General features: G+C 35.8%; 3 protein-coding genes across 6 annotated transcripts; all 3 read left to right on the plus strand.

Annotated features, from left to right (window-relative positions):
* Nucleotides 1–103: 103 nt before the first annotated feature.
* Nucleotides 104–6893, plus strand: LOC311306756 (uncharacterized protein). 2 transcript variants are annotated; one of them, XM_084435312.1, is made up of 4 exons: nt 104–416; nt 836–1447; nt 2450–3426; nt 5033–6864. In XM_084435312.1, the coding sequence occupies exons 2-4, from the start codon at nt 841–843 to the stop codon at nt 6329–6331; spliced, it is 2883 nt and encodes a 960-aa protein (XP_084291438.1). In that variant the 5' UTR covers nt 104–416; nt 836–840; the 3' UTR covers nt 6332–6864. The 2 variants fall into 2 exon arrangements, with proteins under 2 accessions (XP_084291438.1, XP_084291439.1); XM_084435313.1 differs by having other exon boundaries at nt 106–430; nt 5033–6893.
* Nucleotides 6894–7012: 119 nt separating this feature from the next.
* hcst (hematopoietic cell signal transducer) lies at nt 7013–9875 on the plus strand. 2 transcript variants are annotated; one of them, XM_084435315.1, is made up of 6 exons: nt 7480–7561; nt 7902–7972; nt 8141–8226; nt 8590–8610; nt 8808–8939; nt 9043–9875. In XM_084435315.1, the coding sequence occupies exons 3-6, from the start codon at nt 8184–8186 to the stop codon at nt 9084–9086; spliced, it is 240 nt and encodes a 79-aa protein (XP_084291441.1). In that variant the 5' UTR covers nt 7480–7561; nt 7902–7972; nt 8141–8183; the 3' UTR covers nt 9087–9875. The 2 variants fall into 2 exon arrangements, with proteins under 2 accessions (XP_084291442.1, XP_084291441.1); XM_084435316.1 differs by lacking the exon at nt 7902–7972 and having other exon boundaries at nt 7013–7561.
* A 998-nt stretch (nt 9876–10873) lies between these two features.
* tyrobp (transmembrane immune signaling adaptor TYROBP) lies at nt 10874–13033 on the plus strand. 2 transcript variants are annotated; one of them, XM_084385823.1, is made up of 5 exons: nt 10874–11275; nt 12037–12060; nt 12159–12317; nt 12399–12463; nt 12612–13033. In XM_084385823.1, exons 1-5 carry the CDS (start codon nt 11230–11232, stop codon nt 12666–12668), a joined length of 351 nt encoding a protein of 116 aa, XP_084241949.1. In that variant the 5' UTR covers nt 10874–11229; the 3' UTR covers nt 12669–13033. The 2 variants fall into 2 exon arrangements, with proteins under 2 accessions (XP_084241949.1, XP_084241950.1); XM_084385824.1 differs by having other exon boundaries at nt 12040–12060.
* The last annotated feature ends 4181 nt before the right edge of the window (nt 13034–17214 follow it).

Consider the following 17214-nt stretch of genomic DNA (forward strand, 5'->3'; position numbering starts at 1 on the left):
ACAACCTACAATTATTTAAAAACATAAGGATAAAATTATTACGGCAACATGTCCGCTTTGTTTTTTTTTTTGTTTTTTTATGGAGACCGCACTAACTCTCCCCTCCTACAGACGGCAGCATCAACATTCCAATCAGCAATTTTATACCGGAAGTATCGCATGGACAGTGGCTTATTTCACCTTATTGCTTCTGCATGCTCATGCAACCTAATTTGAGTTTTATTTTATCACAGTCGAGATAAAACGGTTTTCACATTGGCGGTAGTTACAATCTCGCATTATACAGTTGTGTCTCGTTTTTCTAATAGATGGTTGTTGAGCAGTTAAACCAGCCATTGTCAGAGATTCATTGTTTCATTACTGAACAGTAGATCCTGGAGCGAAGGTGCTTGGAAATGTTCGTCGAAGACTCCTAGGTAATCTGAATTAAGTAAGCTTACTACTGCATTCACTGTAGTGTTTAAATTGACAGAACAAAAATGCTTTAAATGTCACTGTGTTACGCAGTAATGCAGTTCATGCTAGATGTTGTAGACACTGTTTATGTCTGAAATCCAAGACATCTCTTTCTCTAATACTACTTGAATTATGTTACAACCAGGTTCCGAATATAATTTATATTTATTTTGATTTATAATTTATTTAATAATTTGATTTGATTAATAAAGATTACTAACTATTTCATGGCATTGGTGTAAATGGATGAGTTCTCATCTCATTAAGGTTAGAAGTGCCTAGGTGAAAAATGTGACCCTTTAATAATAATAATAATACATTTAAAAATGTTAAATAGCTAAATTGATACAGTATTTCTCTTCTTTTTTTTTTCCCCAAGACACCATGTCAGAGTTTACCCTTGATATCCAGCTGACAGAGTTAGGTTTTCCAAGCTGGAATTTCCCTCTCTGTGAGCCACAGAACGTTAAGGAGACATTTTTGCCAACCCCGAACAGCATTGAAAAGCCAGCACCTGAGACTGAAATACCCATAGACTGCCATGAAGATGCCTGCATTGTCCCTAGTGCATCGGCTGACAAAAGCTTTCTGCTGGACCATCAGTATTCCTCTCCCTTCAAACAGGAGTCTTCATCTATAGAGGAAACCGCTCAAGGTAATTCAAAAATCATTTCCTCAGAGGAGGATATAGTCGTTTGCAATTCATGGAAAAGAGAAAGAAGAGCGGGGACAGAACAGAAAAACGATGACGAAGAGCAAAGTGGACAAGAGGTAAAGAAAAATTATGAAAAGGACCCAAAGTCAGAGGGGAGCCCGAAAGCCTCCAGTCTTACGACAGATGACGCTATATCTAATGAAGAAAGGACATATGAGGATCTGGAATTTGTTTTGACTGATGATGATGATGTTGTTGATGATGAGGAGGAGGAGGAAGAAGATGATGATGATGTTGAGGAGGACGTGGACGAAGATGATGATGTTTCCTGGACAGGTATTGTATAGTTTTCTAAATAATGGATTGTGATTTAATTAATGCTGATTTTGCTGAGCTTAAAACTAAGAATTTTGCACTGCTGGAACAGAAAATTTGTACTTGCCCCACCACAAGAATAAAAAAATTGGGGTGTGTGCTGGCTCATTTCCCTTAATTACCTTGTGCCATCATCTAAAATTAATCTTTAATAATAGAAATTAAAATCTTTAGCACTAATAATCTTTAAAAAAAAAAAAGATCCAAAACTAAAAAATCACAAACATGTATACTGTACTTAATGTATATTGAGAAATACTTGAAATAATTTATTTTATTTTTTATTCATTTATGCAAAATAGTGAAAATGGAAAGGAAAGAATGTTGGTACATTACTAATTATTTTATCTTCAGCAATTGTTTCATTAAATATTTTGTTAACAAGTACAATCTACTTGTTTTGGGTTTTTTTTATATTATAATTATTACAGCTATAAATTCATAAACACTTTTTCTGGATAATGATGGCAAAAGATGTAAATTATTACTGACTGGTTAGTAATTTCCATCCCATTCTAATAGAGGTGTGAATCTTCACTTGCCTCACAATTTGATCACGATTCGATTGTAAAACTATTTTCGGTGCATCACGCTGCATCTTTTCCTTCAAATCTTTTATTGATATTATTAATAGTTATTTTTGTTGTTTTATATTTGTTATTAAAAATAAGAACAAAGATGCAAAAAACAAACCGAAACATTAGACACAAGTGCTTTGCTTCTGAAGGACATGCTAAACTTTTTTATTTTTATAATAAGAGTATGTGATATAATAAGATGTTGTGTGATAGGTCTATTACATTTTTTTGAAAATCGATTATTTTCTTTTTATGCAGAATCAGTCACATCAGCATTGCGATGCATAAAAATGACTATATTCCGCTGCTCTACATTTTAACTAATGATTCCAGTAGCCTTTCAGCATCTGTTGAAGCAAGTTTTTTATTTTATTTTTTATTTCAGAGACGAATGGATGTGGAGAGAATGAAGAGAATCGATGCCATGTGTGTGACCTTACCTTCTCCTCTCTCTTCCTACTCCGAGAACATTTAAATATGCATACGGGTGTTCGTCCCTACCGCTGCGATGAATGTGGCAAGCAGTTCTGCCAGTTAGTCAATTACCGCACGCACCTTCGCTCCCACTCGCACAAGGCCTCGATCCACTGTCGTGTTTGCTCAACCATCTTTGAGACAGAGGAACAGCTCCAGCAACACTTGGACACCAACCATTTTGAGAAAGAGTTCTACCAGTGTGATTTTTGCAAGCAGATTTTCACTGACCTAGATGTGTGCAAGGGTCATGTAGAAGCACACAGGCAACAGGCGAAACGACATTTGTGCCTCAAATGCGGCACCAGTTTTCGCCATCGCAACTCGCTGCTCCGTCACTTGGAATGGCACAGCAGAGGCATCTTCTCCTGCTCGGACTGTGAGCGGACCTTCTCCAGCAAGGCTTCTCTGTTACGCCACAGTTTCTCTCACTTGGGCGTCTTGCCATATACGTGTTTAAAGTGCAAGCGTCATTTCCGCTTGCCATCGCTCTACCACAACCACGAGTGTAAGCCGGAGAGCATCCAGTGCATGGCGTGTTTGGTTTTCTTTCAGAGTCAAGAGGACTTTGACAAGCATAAGAAGGACACAGGTTGTTGGGGTCATCAAGGGGCTTTGCCTACCAATAAAGACGAGATCCGCTGCATGGAGTGTGGCCAAGTCTTTGCAAGCATTGAGGAATTAAAGAAGCATGGGAGCACTCACCAGAGGGTCCTAAAATGTGCTGAATGTGGGATGGGTTTCCGCTCGTCACTCATGCTTATGTCACACATGGGAGGGCATGCGGCACAGCGACCGTGTCTCTGCCAGGACTGTGGCCTGGGCTTTCCACATCAACAGGGTTATGACAGCCACCTGAAAACATGTGGAATGGTAACTCCACCAGTGGTAAGGTTTTAGTGTGTTTTTTGTTGTTGTTTTTTTAAATACCAAGTGTCCTGTACTTTAAAGCAGGGGTTTTCATGGGGGCTAAGGAGAATTGTAAAGAATGTTAAAATGTTAATTAAAAGTTCACATTCATTGATTTTGGCATAAGTGTTTCATTCTAGTATTGTTGTTAACTAAAACTATTAAAAGTCTTTTTCGGAAATTGAAATAAAGCTAAAATAAAACATCAATATTGGATGAAAAACTTGAAAACTTAGAATGTTGCTTTGGCAACTATGTAACTTTGTCGAAGTACTACAATTACTAAAATAAATTAATGCTAAAACTAAAATTACTGAAAATTGCAAAAGCAAATGACAAAATTACTAAAAGTTTAACTAAATTTAAAATAAAAAATCTAAATATTTAAATAAAAGCTCACTGAAAGTATTAATTAGTGTTATAGTATATGCAAAAGTATATAAATAATACATAATTAACATGGTTTAATTTAGCATTCTAAAGACTGGTCAAAAGTTCTTTTTAAAATGGCCTTCGCCACATACAAAATTTCAAACACTAGGCACGTTTCACCTCTGAAAAAGTGCTTTAGTATGATTTTATTGTGAAAAGTGGTATAAAAATAAATAGGGGTGTAAATCCCTTTTTTTTCACGAAACGATCCAACACTGATTCTCTAAGCCAGATACGGTATTTACAAAAACCTCAAAACATGCTGTGATACGATTAAATTAAGAGGTATACTGATTGATATATTGATATATTATTTGCCTATTCTTCACAACCAGTTCTGATTTTTTTTTTTTTTTTTTTTATTAACTTACAAATGCAACCAAATATATAACATGAACATTTAACTGAAATGTGCAAATCCTGTATCCCAAACAACACGCAATGCTCTGCAAAAATACAAAACAAAACAGGCAGACAGGCTGATTGAAAATGCAACTTCACTCTCTGACAGTAGGTGGAGCTTATGGAATAGCAGAACAGGTTTCCATGTTTGCCACATTACACTAAAGTAGCACTAATAAACACTACTTTATTAGGCATTTGATGGAGTTAGCATGAAAGGAAATGCTATCGAAACCTTTCTGAAAACGAATGGTTCCCTTCCGAGGTACTGAAATAAACTCAAACTGAAACCCCCCCCCCCCCCCATACACACAAATTAAAAACTCCTGAGCTTTGCATGAATCACGTTAAAAGCCTATTTCAAAGTCAGAACAGAAAGGCAACGGGTTTGCTATTATGCAGTGAAGAAAATATCTATATCTCGATCTTTACACGTTGCATTGATGCATATCGTTAGTTATTTGATCAATGTATTGATCCATGTTCATGTATTGTTACACCACTATAAATAATTTGAACTTTAAATTTTTGTTCTGGTTTACACATTTAAAAGTACTTTATTGAAGACAAAAAAAAATAGTCAACTTAAAAAGTAAAATATTTTCTGGTCAATTTTCCAGATTTACAAATACAATGATGATATAAAATGAATCCAGCAATTTTCTCTTAATTTCATGCTTAATATCAAAATGTTGAGAATATATCAGTGTTGAAAAAATGTCCCCATACTGTAATCTTATTCTGTTCACAGGCTTCTGTGAAGAAACCGAAACCGAAGCCAACCCCCTCTACACAAATAATGAAACCAATTGCTCCTAACATTGTCTTTCAAACTATTGCACAGGCCTCAAATCCTGTCACATTCTCCAATAGCTTGAAGGAGGTCTGCATGGTTCCATTAGGTGACCAGAATAAGCCTGCTGATGGTAGGTGGAAACTTACCTTAAATAAAGAGCCTCCTCCAGGTATGCCTTTAGTCATGCTTGTGCCAGTTTCCACTGCACAGTACTCATCTACCTCAGATCCTACCAAGAGATCCCAAAACTTTTTACCATCCTCTTTAGTCTTAGAATCACGCTCATCTGCTCCACATGTAATTTCCATGCCGGTGGTTCCGCCTGGAACTGTTATTAGCAAAGAGGCAGAGAAAGACACTGTAGAGCCCTGCAGAACCAACATTCCTTCAAATACACTCATTCCTGTGGAAAGTCATAACAGTTCCTCTAAGAAGAGGTGGACCATTTTAGGAGATCAGGGTTCTGTTCAAGTTATTGACACAGAAAATGTAAAGGCAGGTGAACAGGCTGCAGGTGCAGCGCAAGCGAATCAGGGAATGAAGGTTACTACGCAAGTAGAGGTGGAGAATGAGCAGGAAAATCAATCAAATGTGGAGCCTAATGCATTGAGGGATGAAAAATCGGATCCAGGGTGTTCATCAGATGCCGCATCTTTCAATTCCACGTGCCATGTGAAACCATTATGTCTAAAAACGTTAAATGAGGAGAAGGATGATGATGACAACATCGAGAAAAAGTATTCAAATTTGACTGACCTCAACTCCTCGCCTGTAATGGGAGAAGTAGAAGTTAGTGTGCCTTTCATGACAATATCAGATAAGCAAATGCTGGATAAGCAGGACAGCGCAGATCAGAGATTTTTCAAAGAAGTCAAGTCATTTGACAGGATGTGTGATGAGTCACAAATGGAATTTACCATGACTGGGGACAAATCAGAAAGTGGTCCGCAGGGGCAAAACGAATCTGGTTTCGATGTAGAGGTGGAAATGAATGAAGATGTGGATTTGAGCAGCATGGAAGTGGAGATTGGTGATGAAGACAGCGGAGTGGATATGTTGGATGGTGAGCTTCATGAATGTGTGACTTGTGGACAAGTCCTTCCTGAAAAAGATATGATCCAGCACTACATGAAGCATGCGGCCGTCACAGACAGTACTGAGTGCTCTCCTACTAACTGTTCCTCTCGCACTACAGAACAGTCCCCTCCGTGTAGCCCATCAAGAAAAAGACTACGATCTGGAACAAAGTTGTGACATTTTGTTCAAGAGTATTTACTACCTTTCTTTTTTTTATTATTTAAATTGATACAGTGGGAATGTGGGAAAGATTGGTGTATGTTAAAACCAAGTGTGTTTTGAATGTTACACTTCTTTCACGGTCTCTTATTACATTTCCAGATTGTCGTGTAAGATACAATAAATGTAGATTGGGACATTGGAATAAATGATTTTTTTTTATTATTATTATAATTTTTTAATCTATATTTATTTCAGAGTAATTTGGGAAATTGAGGTAGTGTTAGATCAGCAGCTTAATGCTGGTCTTTTGTGTGAGACTGCACATCTTATCAGTCCTGCTGGTTTAAAGTTTCAGCTTCTGATTGTGACATTATGTACCATATCTTCTGTTCTTCATTAATTCCTGTAGTTGAGTTTCTGATGTTCAAAAATGGGGGCAAAACGTTTTTCTGTCAGCAAAAATGAAAAATAAATAATATGCAAATACCACAAAACGTCATTTTCACTGCAAATTCAATAAATAAGATATTTGAAAATCAGACAATGCTAACTGAATTGATGTTTAGTGCATTTCTGTACTTCAAGGATGTTGGATATAAGGGTCCATGTCTGTTTACTTAATGTAAGCCTAAAATCATGAGTTGTGTTGGGTTGTTTTATTTTGTTCCTCTTTCTAAGTTATTTCTCCATTTTTGTAATGAGGCATTTGAAAAGAAATACAAGCCATCTGTTAAGAGGAGCTGCAAGCTAACTAACTTTTTTTAATGACAGAAATGTGTTCTGTAACCTACTTAATGACCTAATTTTTATTATTTTTTTAACTACATGGTGTACAATAAATAATTTAGTTCGGCTGCCGTCACTTTTAAAAATCTAGAGTCGTGATGTCATTTGATACTGTTTCGGTGGTTCTCTGGAATTAATGATGTATTGCAACTGAATTCAAAGTGAAATCTAGTTTTATTAAATAAAAATAACATTAAAGTAACATTTATCACAGAGAAGACGGCTCGTTGTTACTGAGAGTAAAGTGCAATTGTTGGAAAGTAGACCATTCTTTATGGGTGTATTCCGATTTTTTATTCGCCTGCAAAGGTCTAATTTAGCCTATTTGGGAGGTGTTCACAGGCTAACCATCTCCAGTGACTCATAAGGGAAAAATAAACCGAGTGGGCGGAAGGTTAATCGAAGAGAAAAATGTCATCAACGATCAAACGAATTGCTGTAGCCTACATCACTTCACTGGTAAGCGAGACTCTCTTCGTTGTTTTAAAGTATCCTATATAGCCTCTGTTTTCATTTTAAAGTGCGGGTCGAAACAGTATAGCCTAACTCCAGTGTTGTTTCAAGCGTTCTCTTGTGGTCGTCTTATTTAGCCTGACTTTTAAAACAGGCAAGAATGTTTTATTAAATTCTGTGAGACCATATGAAGAGTTCAGATGCAAAATCCTCTAAGTGCCATCTGAAATTTTCTTCTAGAATGATCAATTTCAAAATGAAAATTTCAGATGGCACTTAGAGGCTTTTGCATCTGAACTCTTCATATAGCCTACGCTAACACTTGTGGTAATGTTACATTTTGTAGGCTATACGTTGCAGTCGGTTGCATTTACGATAGTTCAATGTTGTCACTTGGCTTACCAGATTTCTTTGCAGGTAAATGTATAGCTTGCCTTTATCGTAAATTGAACAACTTGTAGGCGATACATAATAAGTTATATAACTTATGACTTAACTTATAGCCTACGTACGCAAGTAAATATTAATGTTTAAATATTCTGCGAGTTTGCATATTTTTCTAATTTGGACATTTTCTCATGTTAGGTTTGGTGAAAGAACAAGATCACCCAAGTTTCAAACACAGGAAATGACAAAAAACGGTCTTACATTTTTTTTCCTCTCTATGTTGGGTAGGTGAGACTTTTTTTCCACCTCTTCCTCTCCTGTCGTTTGAGACCACCGTGCATTGCATAATTTGCAGCAATATCCTGTTAGATGTGGGCTATTTGCTGATGCAGATGAACAGTGTTGTTTTTTTGTTGTTTTGTGTTGGTATTTGATTTAGTTTTCTTTATATACTCTTGTGTGGGTGTGAATTTTCACTCATCACAATGTTTTGTGTCTGGTGTTTAGGTCACATTGATAATTGTGGCCATCATTTAATGACTGTTGTTATATTTCTAAAACTTGATTACATATATTTTTACATCACTATAAAAAGTAGACCTATCTACATTTACATGTGTTTCTTTTTCTCCCTAACCTTTATAAAGCTATGGTGAGTGCTGTTGAAGGTAAGAATTTATATTGTGAGCTTTGTGTTTTGGTTAGCATGTTCAGTCAGTTAGGCTACATTTAAATAAGCATATAAATCCTATAGATATTCGACTGACTCCTGCACAATATGCTGTACCTGTTTACATTTCTTTATATGAATGTTTTTAACAGGATGTGTACGGTATTTCACATACACCTTTATTCTTTCCCACAGACAAAGGCTCATGCTATGGCATCGGCTCTGGCACTATGGCAGGTATTATATTCGCTGATGTTGCAGTGACGATCTTCATTGTTTCTACCACCTACTGGTATGCCAGCAAGCGCAGACAAAAGAAAGAAAACGGTCAGAAATTAGGCACACGCTTCTAATTTCTCTAGCAATCCTGTAATTGTCATGTAAGTGCACAGAAGACATTTAACATGCTTGTGTTGATGTATTTTTTTAGCTGACGAAGTCTACATGAATGTCAGAGCAAACTGCAAAACATGAGGATCTTTTGAAGACTGACATGAACTATGGAAGACTCACTGACATTTAATATCATATGACATAATATGATAATAGAGGATTTATATTTACATTTTAGCACACTTTTAATACATGGCTCTGCACTCTTAAGTGTTCTTGTGATAGTTATCTTGTACATAAGACAAAATGACCTTATCTGTCATTCAAAATCCCACTGGAAACTTTTTGAAGTTTTTGGAAGATTATTAACTCGATCTAGTAGATTATCACCAGCAATAACTGCAGTGAGGAAAAACACTGCCAGCTAGTGGATAGTTCTGTCTCACTACTATTTTCTTGCTCTAGGATTAAGTGACTTTTAAAATGTAATATAATCAAGCTTTCTGAAACTTGTACTGGATTATAAAAAATACAACAAAACAATTCCCTCATTTTGTTCATAAAAGTTTGCAATTATGCATTATGTTTCTACATGCGTCAATGTACGAAACAGGGCTGTATAAGACAGACATGATGCCATCTCAGTTTCTTTGCAACAGCTTTAGGTGATTAGTATGGTTATAATTTGAGTCTATGGCATCATAGCTTAATATGCAGAAAAGTGCTTATTAGTTCTTATATATTCCACTTCACTGTTTAGTATTCTGTATAATTTCTATGCATATAATTAAACAATGAATAAATCTTAGATTTTTTTATAAAGTGGATTTATGAATTTATTTGATCTTCTGCACAACACAAAATGTATTTTGCAAGTGTGTATTGCAGATTTTTAAATGGAGATTAAAATTTGCTTTGTGCTTTCTGTTATCTATCTTGACTTTCTGCAATCACATTTGTTCTGAGCTGATAACTGAACACAAGAAAAGGCCTTCATTTCTGCGGACTGTTAACCCACAAAATATCAGCAAAGAAGAAAAACGTGTCCTGGCTGTACGTATGTGCTTTTACACAAGCATGTTCTTGTTATAAATATGAAAAGTATCAAATGACTGTGCTCTGGAATCTCCCAGAAAGTCCTGTGTCTAAAGCAAGCACAAGACTGTGACTCCTCCACCAGAAAAAAGTGGAAGTAGAAAGAAATGAATCTTTACCGTTTTCATCACTTAGCCTACATTTCTAGATTTATTTGCAATTATCAATAAAATGTAATAATTATGTCACCAATGTAGATGATCACTCTTATTTGATAAGGATATTTTGGAATAATATAAATTGTTTAAAGTCTTAATTTAAATAATTTAACACTTTTATGCTGTCTGTTTGCTTACAAAAATGTGGATTCAATATTTACACAGCGACAATATAATAGCATATGTATCATACCCGCAATGTCCATTGAAATGCATTTAAAATCTTCATATTATCACCCAGTATATAAATACAAACGCCAAAATGTTTATGTTTTTAATATTATGCATGCAACTAAGCATAATAATCTTTAAAAGGCAAAGGTCATTTATCTGTCAGATTGTGACTGTACCTCATCAGTTAGTTTGTCTTCTTAACAGTGCAGGTCTTAAGGTGAGAATGAAGTACACACACCTTTATCACTGAAGCACACGTTGCTAAGATAAACATCATTTTTAAATAAAATGGTACGTGGAACAGGATATAGGGTTTTTTTCTACCTGTTTCAGGGGATCAGATATTGGCTTTAGTAATCACATCCTGTGCAGTGAGACTTTTAACCGCATTAACAACCAGGTCCATCTCACTAGCCGCTTACTCACAAACCTAACTTACTGTGAAGTGCATTTGAAAAATACATCTTTTCAATGTCATGTAAATGAACTGTATGCTCAGATTTAGTTTCCAATGTATTTTAATCTTTAAGGCTAGAAATAACTTCTAACATTGACAGGATAAAATGTAAACCAATGAAATACTGAACTATAGGTTAAGTGTGTGTGTGGGGGGATGTAGGTGAGAGAGCAAGGAAGAAGCCTACCTCAGATAGCACAAGCACGTGTTGCTCCTCCCCAGTATCCTTTTGTTCTATTTTGATGGATGGTGATAAGTCATCAACACATACTCAGTGATTTTTCACACACAGGCAATTTCCATATAATCACTCTGATATTCAAGGTGTTCTAGCTCACAGCCAGTTTTAAAGAAACCTCAAGTCAGGGCTGCACCAACCCTGAGTAATTCTGCGCTCATTATGAGAAGGATTCTATACCTAATGGTCCCTATGAATGGACTTTTTGGTGAGTACATTTGACAAACTTTCATAGGTTTTAAGTATAAATGAACTTAGATAAACTGATTTTTCATATTGTTCTTCAGTAAAATGATCAGTTTGCTCTGGGGTCAGTTATACTTTGGCGAATGTTTCCTGTCTTTGAACCACAATTAACACATTTCAATGGTTAAAGAGACTTTTGGCATACTTTTCACTACAAAACTCAAGATAATATTTGGTAATTCAATAAATAGCAATGTAGAGAAAGCATAAAAAGACTTCATGTACATGAAATTCATGTATATATTCTAAACTGAATACGTATATATTAAATAAGTATATATTGTATGTAATATCTTATTAATAATCATTAACTAGTTGATATGGCATAGAATCTTTCTCCTTTTAAGTGTTCCATCAAATATAAATAGGCAGTATCAGTTTAATGGGGCTTAATTTTTTAATCTATTTTTATTTTTTACTATGTTTTTTTATTGTTGTTTTATGTGTACTTGCACACTGTGAAAACTTTTATGATCAATAAGTTATGACAACATGTTTTTACATTGCTTTAACTTTTCGATAAATAAAAAATCATTTTTTAAAGTCAGTTTAATGTAATTTAAGTTGAAATGACTTAAACATCCAAGTTGATTGTACTTAAAAATTTAAGGTAGCAACTCTTTTTTTTTTTGTAATCAAGATAAAATGGCATTTTTAATTCTGTTGATTGATTTGAGAGCATGCTATAATACAAATTTTCTTTTCCCTTCTCACTTTCATCAGCAGGCTTTGTTGAAGGGAATCAAGGTAATAATATCTCCAAAGATCTCTAAAATTCAGCTAAATCTTTTTTTTTTTTTTTTTGCATAGAGCATTAGTGTGCCAATGTGTTTTCTGATTCTCAGACTGCAGTTCATGTTACCAGTTGGACATTGGAATGGTTATTGGGATCATCACATGTGACATCATCCTCACGCTCCTCATCGCTCTCTCAGTCTACTGTTTTGTTTCCCATCAGAAGAGGAGAGGCAGTTTACATGCGCAGACCAGTTGCTATGGGTCAGGTATGTCTGTTTGTTAGAGAAATCCAAAAATAATCACGACACTAAGTTCCAGTCAAAGTGACACATTTTTCTGATGTTAAGGCAAAGCAAAAAATCACCAGCCATCAATGAGGTCAAAGACAATTGAAGTAGAATCACCTTATCAGGTAAACTGAGCAATATCAGCTTTATGTGTATATATAAATCAGTATTTATTATAAATGCAAAGTATTTGTGAGTTTTAAAACCAATTTTGGTTAAATCTCAACATAAATGTGTTTATGCATGTACTAATTTTCAAAATGGTTTTGACAGGAACTTTATGGAGTCCAATCAGATATATACAGTGATCTTCAGCAGTATCGGAAATGAGATGACCGTGTGACATGTAATGTTAATAATGGGTCACGTACACACCCAAGAATATTTGGAGATTGCATAGGTTCATTAAGTTGTCAAACTGCATCATACAAATGTGTATTTACCCTAAATAAGCTATAGTAATTGATTTATGCAAACAATTTAATTTTTTTTTTTTATTCTTTTGATTGGTTGTGGCATACATTTAAAAACATATGGAAATGAAATGATCTTCAAGAATTTGTATTCTACATTTTTTAATATAGCCGTCACAGTTATTGTCATTTTTATTTATTAATAATATATCTTTGTAATGTAACAATATCAGAATATAATTCCCTTGTTCTTCATGTATAAATAAATATGTTTTATTTTGATTGTGTGGCCTTTGATAATTTTTTGTCTGCTTTTTATAGACAACATGTGGGGTAGAAAGATTTGTGTGTGTGTGGCTAAGGAAGTGGACACTGTGTATATAGCGGACCTGTTTAGAAATCGCATGACCGCAGTGAGTCAGTTAGACAAAAGGGACTTTTTTTTCTTTTTTTTTTTTTGGTGATGATGAATGTCCTGAATTTTAAAGCCTGAATTTCCTGAATCCTGAACTTTAAATCCTGAAACGTAGCTAAATGTACTTATGAGCATTTCCACTATTGCTGATATGTTGCTTTATGTCTATGTAAGTCAAGTGTGATTATATTAAAACAAAGAAAATCAAGGAAATGAAACTGAAGGGTGCTTGACTCGGCTTGGCATAGAGAGCAATTTAAATGTGCTCCAAGCTTAGGTGTGACCACTTCAAACGTCCACAAGAGTGCACTATTATCTCAGTGTGCTACATGTCACATCCAGCGTACACTCTGTCTGTCTTCCTATTGTGTTCCTATTATGTCCTATTTTGAAGCTCCTCTCTGTGGACTTTACCTTAATGTCTTCTTGATCTACAACAGATTCAATATTTATATTTATGTAAAATAATGTTTGTCTTTGCAAACAATGGACATTTTTGTGAATATTCTGAGAAACCTTGAAGTAGCAAAAAGCTGATATTTATTTCTAAGACATGCTGGACTAACTTTGAATCATACTTTGACGTAATAAGCCAGATTACACGGAGCCCAAACTGTGAAGCCAGCTTTGTGTTGGTTTTCAAGTAGTAATAACAGATGGGAAATTGTTGACAGCATCCAATAGGTTGATAGCAAAATTGTTTTGCAGTTTTAGATTTTGCTATTTGCAAACTTTCACCTCCATAGTGGACTAAAAAGAAAGGGAAGTCAAGTTTTAATAATCGTTCTCATTAATATCCACACCACTATAACTACAGTATAGGCCCAGTCAACATTTGAAGTAGATCAAAAAAGTTCATCAAAGTTGTCATAAGACGAACGGGTATTGTTCAAAATTCATGTATTAGCCTACTTTTGATCCATTTCAAATGCTGACTACTGTATAACGAGACAGAGGAACGATATCGTTGGAATCACTTTCAGAACGCTTTTCCCCAGCTGATAAACAGTAAAAACATTGACAGACAATCAGAATCCTTTATGCTTTCAAGCATTTAATGCGGCAGGCGACATAACAGCACGCGTTAACGATAAACAGAACGTTATGGTGCGTTGGCATGGTCGCTATTCGTTATAGTTCTCTTTAGTTATAGTTCTTGATGTGAACAATGTCACATTTCATAACACATTTTTTTTTTTGCAACTTTAGAATGTAACACACGAATCGATCTTGCTGCTAGACGCGTCTTCGTTCAGGTAGCCTAGTTGATTCGGGCCTAATGGCAAGTGTTTACTATAGCTATGATTCAGCAGATTTTGTCTTCCACATAGTTATTCTCCCTCAGTTCTGTTCCATGTATCATGGAAAAGTCAAATACAAACTAAACTTTATGAATTTGGGTTTATTTTTTATAATTAAAATTTGAATTCAGTGGCGTGTATGAGTGCATATTTCATGATTCTGAGTAGCCTAAAAGCATTTGTTTGCAGGACATATGGACAAACAAAGAGAGTGTTCAGATGAAACTAGGTTAAGCTAATCTTTTAATAATCTTATGTCAGGGTTCTTTTTTTTTTTTTTTTTCTAATAGGATTTCAAACACTTTCTTTTGCTTCCTGTGCACTATTTACCCAAAGCCTGGCATGCTCGAACTACTCAGAAAGAAACAGCAGGAACATATTCAGAGAAAGAAACCCAATTATTTTCTGAATTTGGTTTGGTTTGTTTGCTTAATTTTTTTCTCAGTGTGAGAGGAAATCTACCATACATATTTGAGTGTTTACAAACTTTTGATTTACATTTGAGTGTGCAGTATCCCTGCTTTTCTTCATCCTTCTTATCTATTTGAAATATATGGAATGATAAACTGTTTGACTTCATCTAACCATAGTTTACGCTGTTGGTATGTGCTGGTCAGGACAAATAGAGGAGGAGTGTGGCATCTATCCTGACCTTGACAGCCAGTTACCAGCTTCAGGCTTATGTATCTTGATAATTTATCAGACTATGAAAACACATTCCTTAACTGAACCCACAAGCACAACAAATAGAGTTTATGTCTTAAAGTAAAGTAGACTTACTCTGAATGCTTGTTCTGGTGAATGTATATGAGGTGTACATTCATGTGGATGTTGGAATCTTAATCCATGGCTTGAAATGTTCCAGGAATGGAAGAATTATACATATTATATAAAGCAAATTTTTTTCGTTTTTCTCTCATACAAACACACTTGTAAATCTAAATGGGCCCATGTCATCAAGTTTTTTTTAAAATTGTTTTTATATACAGTTTATATTAATTATAAATACTATGCACTGACTCAAAGCCATACCCAACCCTTAAAAAAAAATACATTTTTGTATTTTTAGAATTAAATGTTTTTTTTAAATGTATATTTTATTGATATATCAATTTCACAATTGAGGACATGCCCCTAGAGACAATGAATCCAAAAAAAAGAGAGTGGGGACATGAAATTTGCTCTTTTCCGGTTTGACAAAGAGTCCATTCCTCAGCAGTTGAAACAGGACGAGTCAGCATTGATAGCAACGAGAGAAAATGAGAATATCATCAAGATAAATAAATACAAACTTGTTTAGCATATCTTGTAGAACATCATTAATAAGTGCCTGAAACACGTCTGGAGCCTTGACTAGCCCAGGGCATTACCTGATATCAAAGTGGCCATTTGGAGTGTTAAAAGCCGTCTTCCACTCATCTCCTTCTCGTATCCTAACAAGGTGGTAGGCGTTCCAAAGGTCTAATCTTGTGAAAATGGTCGCCCCTTGTAGGAGTTCGAAGGCAGTGGTCATTAGTGGCAATGGGTAGCGGTTCTTTACCGTGATGTGATTAAGGCCCCGGTATTCAATGCAAGGCCAAAGTTCGCCATCCTTCTTGCCCACGAAGAAGAAGCCAACCTCTGCCGGTGATGTAGATGGATGGATGAATCCGCTGTTAAGAGCATCATTGACATATTCCTCCATGACAGCTCTTCTCTGGGGCAGAGAGGGAAAAAAGTCTCCCTCGATGAGGGCAGGAAGTATCGTCAGCAACTCGGAAAAATAACAGACAGAGAGACCTGAAATACCACAATTAGTGCACCAACCAGTCACTACCCTAGCGGTCCAATCTACATGTGGATTGTGAAGGGATAACTATGGGAAGCCAATAATTAAACGGAACTCTGGTTAATGAATCAAGAAAAACTGTCTCTTCTCCTTATGACAACCAGTTTGAAGATGGAGGGGTGTCGTGCAATGGCTTACCTGACCATCCAATGCGGTTATGGTCAGGGGTTCTTGAAGAGAGATGGGCTGAACTCTCAGGTGACTGTCCAATGTAAAGTCTATCAAATATCCAGCAGCCCCTGAATCAACGAAGGCCAGAAGCTTGGTTGGTAGAAGATTGGTTTCCCCAAACCAGTGAAACATCGAGTGAACCCATGCAGAGGCCGCAGGTCAAGGGAAGGTGATTACTCATGTCCCATCCCCGTCTTCTTGGATGAGATTTGACTTTTCCTGTCAACTCGGGAGAGTTGGACCTGAAGTGGTCTGGCTTTCCACAGATCAAGCAGCATTTCCCCCTCCTGCGTCACTCCCTCTCGGCTTGTGACAGTCTGGCCCTTCCCAACTGCATGGGTTCCTCGAAATTCATGGGAGGTGGAGGTGAATCAATGGCACTGCTAGAAACTTAGGGTTCAGGCAGCCCGACCTCCCCACGGCGTTCCCGTATGCGCTCTCGAATGCAGTTGTCCACCCAGCAGTGGCAATAAGGGACTCTAAATTGTATTAAATTGTAATTGCATTAACTAAATTAAATTATCTTTAATAATAAATTGTAATAATCTAAATTGTATTAATATTTGTATTAATACTCATGTTTTTACTGTATTTTTCTTATCAAATAAATGCATTTAATAAATAAAAATAAATGTTACTATACCCTACCCCTAAACCAAGCTCTCACAGAACCTAGAGACATTATTAGATTTAAAACAAGCCACAATTTGGCTGATATTCAGCCCTTTACGTTAGTGAGGCCACCTTG

Source organism: Rutilus rutilus, assembly GCF_951802725.1.
Source record: "Rutilus rutilus genome assembly, chromosome: 17".
NCBI classification, from domain to species: domain Eukaryota; kingdom Metazoa; phylum Chordata; class Actinopteri; order Cypriniformes; family Leuciscidae; genus Rutilus; species Rutilus rutilus.